Source organism: Bison bison, unplaced genomic scaffold, assembly GCF_000754665.1.
Source record: "Bison bison bison isolate TAMUID 2011002044 unplaced genomic scaffold, Bison_UMD1.0 scf7180017864155, whole genome shotgun sequence".
NCBI lineage: Eukaryota > Metazoa > Chordata > Mammalia > Artiodactyla > Bovidae > Bison > Bison bison.
The window spans coordinates 870,385-878,048 of record NW_011494727.1 but is presented as its reverse complement, the minus strand read 5'-3'; the positions used below and the strand labels follow the sequence as shown (position 1 = coordinate 878,048).

At 45.5% G+C, this 7,664-nt stretch overlaps 1 protein-coding gene across 2 annotated transcripts in view; it reads right to left on the bottom strand.

Annotated features, from left to right (window-relative positions):
- ABHD2 (abhydrolase domain containing 2) overlaps positions 1–7,664 on the bottom strand; it is a 109,534-nt gene that overhangs the window by 18,547 nt on the left and 83,323 nt on the right. For both annotated transcript variants that reach the window (XM_010841021.1, XM_010841022.1), the window contains one exon: positions 1,496–1,679. In XM_010841021.1, the coding sequence (XP_010839323.1) occupies positions 1,496–1,679 (184 nt within the window). The remainder of the gene's footprint in view (positions 1–1,495; positions 1,680–7,664) is intronic.

The window sequence follows — 7,664 nt, the reverse complement described above, 5'->3', positions numbered from 1 at the left end:
CACCATGGCGCCACAGGGTAGTTTCCAATTATTGTCACCCCCGTACTGCAGGTGAGGACAACTGGGACCCAGGCTTCAGCCCTGGAACTCAGGAAAGGCTCCAGCAGGGAAGTATTTCCTGTCTATTTTGGGGTACATTTAAATTCCCCATTTTGGCCAAGCTTTAAGGCTTGGGCAGAGGCTGAATTCTGAGCCTGCATTTGCCCTTTGGATTTGTTGATTTCAAATTCCAGTAATAGATATTTTTAGAAATAACATAGCCCCTTATCCATTAGAAATGACAAAATAGGTTTAAACGACACCAAGACATACAGGTGAGGCAGAAAGTAAGGATTGTCTACAAGGACTGTGGTATTAGACTGGATCAATCAGGGCAGGGAGTTTGTTTTTTATTTTTTGTGTGTGTGATTTTAGATTTCTTCATTAACCATTTATAACACAAAAGACATTATCACAAGGAGTGAGTACAGGAAAAAATATGAATGCATTTAAAGAATCTGGAGAGATGTGTGTGTATATGAGTGTGTTTGTGTGTGAGTGTGTATGAGTGCGTATGTGTGTACGTGTATGGGTATGTATATATGAATGTGCATGTTTGTGAGTGTGTATGTGTATGGGTGTGTGTACATGAATGTGTATGTGTGTATGTGTATGGGGGTGTGTGTGTGTATGAGTGTGTATGTGTATGGGTGTATATGTGTGTGTGTATGTGTGTACGTGTATAGGTGTATATATATGAACGTGCATGTTTGTGAGTGTGTATGTGTATGGGTGTGTATGGGTGTGTGTGTATATGTGTGAATGTGTGTGCGTGGTGACTCTGGAGTGGTCGAGGACAACACTGATCTGGGCAGGGAGGTCAGAGCAGACAAGTGTCCCCCTAGGACTCATCCTGCAGGTTTCTGTTGTCGGGGGACTAGCGGGGAGGTAAACCGCTACCCAGAAGGTCGTCTCTTATGTGTGATCCTGGGATGCTGAGAGAGATGACTATTTGACGGTGAGGGCACAGATTAAACAGTTTCTACAGATCCCTTCAGATGCCATCCGAGACTCAACTCTTTGGCAGGTAGGAGGGGTTGGGGTCATAAGGTGGTCCAGCTCTCAGACCCTGGTTTGCCAAGTCTCCTGTGTTTTCATAAACCCACAGTTCTACAAAACTCCTGGAGCATGAAGAATTTAAGTAATCTCAGAGACTCCAAAGGGAAACAGCAGCTATTAAAGGGGCGGGGCTTTGGCTTACTCCATTACAGATCTGACCCCCAAAATACAGCTGCATATCCCAGGTTGAAGGGATCTGACAGGACCACTCCAGTATACGATGTGGAAGCAAAGCAAGGTAAAATCAAGACCCAGACACTTCTGCTTAGTCTGCCCTAGTATTTCCCCAGGTCTTCACGGGCCAGTGTCTGGTGTGCTGGGGACATCTCAATAAATGAAAGCTAACTGGAGGACCAGTGGCAGCAGGAAGTGGGAGCACGTGGCCAGGATCACTCACCTCAGTGCACTGTAGCCCTGGCACACGCTGACGCAGCACAGAACCTTTTCTTGGTTGGCCTGGGTCTCCCCCAAGTATTTACACACGATGTTACCGCCCAAGCTGAAGCCCACAACCACCAGCTGGGTCAGGGGATATGTCTTCTTGATGTAGTTTACCATGGCTCCAAATTCCCAGGTGCAGCCTGTGGACAGAGAGGTAAGAGAACTTGGTCATTTCAGATGCAACAAAGTTTGGAGAAAATGTGAGCTGGGAGGGTTACTTAAGTGGGTGCCAAGGCATTAAGAGAGAGAGACAGACAGAAATGTAAGTATACAGCCCATCCTCTGTATTTGTGGGTTCTACACCTGCAGATTCAACCAAACACAGATCGAAAATATTTGGGAAAAAAATTCCAGAGTTCTAAAAATCAAAACTTAAACTGGCCATACATAAGCAACTATTTACATAGCATTTACATGGTATTATCAGGTATTATAAGTAACCTAGAAATGTTTTAAAGCAGGGGTCCCCAACCTCTGGGACCGAATGCCTGATGATCTGAGGTGGAGCTGATGTAATAATAACAGAAATAAAGTGCATAATAAATGTAAAGCGCTTGAATCATCCCCAAACCATCCCCCACCTTGGTCCATGGAAAAACTGTCTTCCACGAAACCGGTCCCTGGTGACAAAAAGGTTGGGAACCACTATTTTAAAGTACACAGGAGGATGTGCCTAGGTTTTAAGGAAATACTATGCCATTTTATATAAGGAGCTTGAGCATCCGTGGATTTTGGTGTCCAAGAGGGTCCCGGAACCAGTTCCCTGAGGATGCTGAGGGATGGCAGGTATTTCAGTGTGTGTGTAGAGAGAGAAGCCAGACTTCTCTTTGGCTACCTGCAGAGAAGGCTGAGTGCCAAAAATTGATGTTTCTGAACTGTGGTGCTGGAGGAGACTCTTGAGAGTCCCTTGGACAACAAGGAGATCAAACCAGTCAATCCTAGAGGAAATCAGCCCTGAATATTCATTGGAAGGACTGATGCTGAAGCTGAAGCTCTAACACTTTGCATACCTGATGCAAAGAGCTGACTCATTGGAAAAGACCCTGATGCTGGGAAAGATGGAGAGCAAGAGGAGAAGGGGGCGACAGAGGATGAGACGGTTGGATGGCATCATAGACTCAATGGACACGAGTTTGAGCAAGCTCCAGGAAGATAGTAAAGGACAGGGAAGCCTGGTGTGCTGCAGTTCATGGGGCCGCAAAGAGTCGAACATGACTTAGCAACTGACCAACAAGAGAAGCTCCCAGAGGCCCCTCAGTGTGAGGAAACACAGCATAAGTAGCGCCCATGAGGGAAGGGGCCATTTACCAAATGCATGTGCCTTCCTCCTTCAGAGGCGGGAGCTGAGAAGCCCCTCCCATACTCACTGAAATCAAAACATATATTCAAGGTGTGCCTGAGCACCTCGGTTCGCACACAGAGGAAAACAAAAGCAAGAGCAATACTCTTAGGGATCAGCATCTTAGGCTACAAAACAAGATGCTATACCCAAGTGTACAGTGATTCATGGTGTTAAGAAAAGTACCAAGTGGATGTTGTTTACAGGATCGCCTTGCCAGCGGGGAGAAGGAAAGACAAACTTCAGTCCAGAGGGATGGCCAACATGTTCTGTGGGATTAAGGTAAAATGTTCTTGGTGACGTAGAGACAGGTGTCAAGGGAGGCAGACCCATTCAGAAACACAGAGGAGACTTCTGAATGGAGAGGGCACTTGGGCCCAGTGTGCCCGGGAGGGATGATACCAGCTGGTGGCCCCTTGAGAAGCTGGTGAAGTCAGGACTAAGTAAGATGATATAGGTAAAGGGCTTAGACAGGGTATTGTGTTAGTTCTTTTTTCTTTTTAAAATATCATTTAAGGACACCCATGTTCATGACAGCTTTATTCACAACAGCCAAAAGGTGGAAGCAACAAAAGTGTCCATCAACAGATGAATGAATAAACCAGATGTTGTACATGTATTTGGTGGAATATTATTCAGTCTTAAAAAGTAAGGAAATCATGACACATGTTGTGACAAAGACAAACCTTGAGGACATTATGCTAAATGAAATACTGTTGTTTAGTCGCTCAGTTGTGTCCGACTGTTTTATGACCCTATAGATTGTAGCCTGGCAGGCTTCTCTGTCCATGGCATTTCCCAGGCAAGAATACTGGAGTGGGTTGCCATTTCCTTCTCCAGGGGATCTTCCTGGCCCAGGGATCAAACCTAAGTCTCCTGCATCAGCAGGCGGATTCTGAGGAGCAGTTACAGCTAATTGTGTAGGTGCTTTAGGAGCTGCAAGTTAATTCAATCCAAGCACTTCTGATGTGGATCAAAGGCCAGGCCTGTGTAACCCTGGACAAGCTGCTGGGTGCTTGTGTGGGGCTGCTGTCTCTCCCAGGCAGGGGAAAGGCGAAGACATGGTGTCTGCCTGCCTCCAGGATCAGCGTTTGGGTAGATGCTGGGTCCTCCCAAGATCTCCACCTGATGTCAGTTACCAAACACCCTCAGTTCCTCAGTGTCTGGGAACCCCTTCCTGGGTGCGTTTACTGGGCTGGCCGGAAAGTTCGTTTGGGTTTTTCCGTAACAGCTTATAGAAAAACTTGATCGAACTTTTCGGCTAACCTGATATTAAGAGCTACGCAATCTGTTTTTTAATACTAGGAATTAATTTAATGCGGTTCTACATATTTAATCCTTAAGGGATTAGCACCAGAAACAAGATTGAGGTCTCTAATCTTGCCGCAATTTTAAGACACAATGAAATATGAGACAGTACTCTGGCCTTAGGACTTCCCTGTAGCTCAATTGTAAAGAATCTGCCTGCAATGCAGGAAACCCAGGTTTGATCTCTGGGTTAGGAAGATCCCCTGGAGGAGGGCATGGCCACCCACTTCAGAATTTTTGCCTGGAGAATCCCATGGACAGAGGATCCTGGCAGGCTACAGTCTGTGGGGTCACAGAGTCAGACACAACTGAGCGACTACCACTACCACTCCCACCCTGGCCTTAAAGAGACTGAGTACCACAGGCCCATCTTTGAAAGGCCAACTGTGGAGGACAGGGGAGACCCTTTTCTTATACCTCCCACCCCTAACCAGAGACAAGGCTAAGACAGTCTGAATGCTACCATTTCAAAGCCACATTCCCCCAAAATGGCACCGACATGACTCAGTGGGCTGGAATACAAGAACCAGAGACTTGGTGTTCTTTGTGGATGGAGACGCTGAGTCATCTGTGAGCTCCGTGCTAGGCACATAGTGGGTGTGCCACAATGAACTGGGCAGGGAGGAAGTCTGAATCATTTGGAATGAGACCACACAGTAACACCCAGTGTGACTGTACAGGGGATTGGGGGAAAGAACCTAAATAGCCTTCCCCCTAAATTTAACCCCGAGTATGATCTGGTTAGCCAACAACATGGCTCCGCTGGCAGGCAGCTAGGAGCCTCGCAGTCCCCAGCATTTTCCTAGTGAAGGTGTGTGAGTCATTTCTTCGAGCTGTGGGCAAGCTACTGCCAAGCTGAGTCACCCGGGGAAGAAAACAGCTGTAGAAATAAAGCGAGAGCCCTTTTGGCCCACCATGTTAATTGGCCTTGTCTTTATCTCTGAAACAAAGATTTTCGCGCTTGAGTACTCTTGGCTTTGTTTCCTTGGGTGCAGGGTGCTGAATACGGCCCTCTTCCAGCTGAAGGTTAAATATTTAGATCTCATCCTGAAAGTGCAAATGGGATGCCCCCGAACACATCCCAAACTCTGGCCCCTCCCTGGGAACTCTCTTGATGCTCGAGTCCTCTCAGCAGATGGTCTTGTCAGATGTTTTACTGAGATGCTTGACTTTCTGCAAATTCACTGCCTTCACTTCCTCATCCTCCGTCTCTCTTCACCCCCCTCCCACCCCATGGCATCCTCCTGCAATTATTATACACAATTGTTGCACAGGCAAAACAGCTCTGGTTATCATCTGGAATCATGAATACGATTGAGAACAGTCTGCAGCAATTAAAATGGTAGGTAGGAGAAACTTATGGAAAAGTAGAAGTTTTTTAAAACTATCTGCAGGCTTCTCTGGTGGTCCAGTGGTTAAGAGTTCCCCTGCCAATGCAGGGAACATGGGTTCAATCCCTGGTTCTGGAAAATCCCACCTGCCCCAGGACAACTAAGCCCCTGTACCACAGTGAAGAGTAGCCCCTGCTCACTGCAACTAGAGAAAGACTGAGTGCACTAACAAAGACCTAGCACAGTCAAAAATGAATAGACAAATCAATAAAAATTTTAAAGTATAACAGGAAATCCCAGATCTGCAAGTCTTTGTGGCAAGATGTATTGGATCATGGGTGATCCCTACAGCTTGCCGTATAGCAGGGTTTGCCTGAGAGAGACCTCAGAGTTTGTCTGTTATTCTGATGCAGTGATGAGGAAAGTTCTCTTTCACTCTCAAAAGTGACCTGGTTGGGATGCTAAATTATACGGTCACCCTAGGTACAGGGCCTCCCTCCCTTCTAAGATGGAAATACTGTACTCTAAGTAAGGCACAGCTTTCTGATCTTACATTGCGATTACAAAAGATAGTTTTAAATACACAAACAATTCCAGTATTAAACCCAAATGGACATTAATGAGCTCCCCCTCCAAGCAATAAAAAAGATGCTGTGATTTTAGGCACCTCTGCTCACCTTGATGCTAATGCAAGAAAGCCAAGTGTTTAGAAATAAGGGAAGAGCCCACTTCACTGTTAAAACTCACAGGAAAAGGCAATGTAAATAGTTTGAGACCATTTTCAACGCCAAAATATCCTAGGTTGGTGTTCGGTCATAAGTTCTTAGGAGGTTCATGATTCTAAAAGATTTGGTCACCTTATAGGGGCTAATGCCAGGTTATTATTTTGATTCTTTTCATATGATATAGAAAAGGCTGTTTTAAAAAAAAATCCCAATTTTTTTTTCTCTAATCAAGATCAAACTCATGGATCCTTTGTTGCTTGGCTGTTTCTGGTCATAACATTTCGAGGGTCAGTCTTAGAAATGGAGGTCAGAATAACCACAACTGGATTATTTTGGTTTTCAGTTTCCTTGGCTGGTAGACTTGACCCAGCTGTACTCTGCTCTGAATATGAACACTGGACTGTTGGGATACGGCCTTCTGCCCAAGACAGAAAGATGGAGCAGAATACTTTCTGAATTTACTGGTCCCTCTCAGTGTCGCTGACAAAATTACTTATATTCCAAACACTGTCCAGGTTAGAAAATTAGTTGAGTCAATAAAGAGCAAGCCCACATGTCCACGACTGCTGTGTTCCAATTAAAGACTAGGCTCTGTATGATAAATACACTTCAAAAAATATTCACGACTTCTAGGTGTTCCTTGATTTTCACGTGTTATTCATTGATCTTATTCAGATGACAGGGTTGTGGACCCAGTCTGATCCAGGGAAGAATCCTATTTAAATAAGAAATTAAAAAGATGGATAAATTTTACCCCTGTGGATTCTACTACTCATCCTAATGGCCTCACATTTTGTCTTTGGTCAGATCAGATAATGTCATTGAATTTAATTCTTCTAAAGGGAAATTCTGCTGGTTAAAAAAAAAATCTATGAACTATTCTGAGGCAAGGGATGGTGAATTATTTTTAAAGAATGAAAATAAATTTTAGAAAGTTATGCTAAGTCACTTCAGCCGTGTCCGACTCTGTGCGACCCCACAGACGGCAGCATAGTAGGCTCCCCCATCCCTGGGATTCTCCAGGCAAGAATACTGGAGTGGGGTGCCATTTCCTTCTCCAGTGCATGAAAGTGAAAAGTGAAAGTGAAGTCGCTCAGTCATGTCCGACTCCTAGCGACCCCATGGACTGCAGCCTACCAGGCTCCTCCGTCCATGGGATTTTCCAGGCAAGAGTGCTGGAGTGGGGTGCCATTGCCTTCTCCGTTAGAAAGTTAAAATATAGCTAAATAAACATATACTACAACTGGGGCTTCCCAGGTGGAGTTAGCAATAAAGAACCCACCTGCCAATGCAGGAGACACAGGAGACTCGGGCTCAATCCCTGAGGCGGGAAGATCCCCTGGGAAAGGAAATGGCAACCCACTCCAGTATTCTTGCCTAAGAATCCCATGGACAGAGGAGCCTGGCAGGCTATAGTCCCAC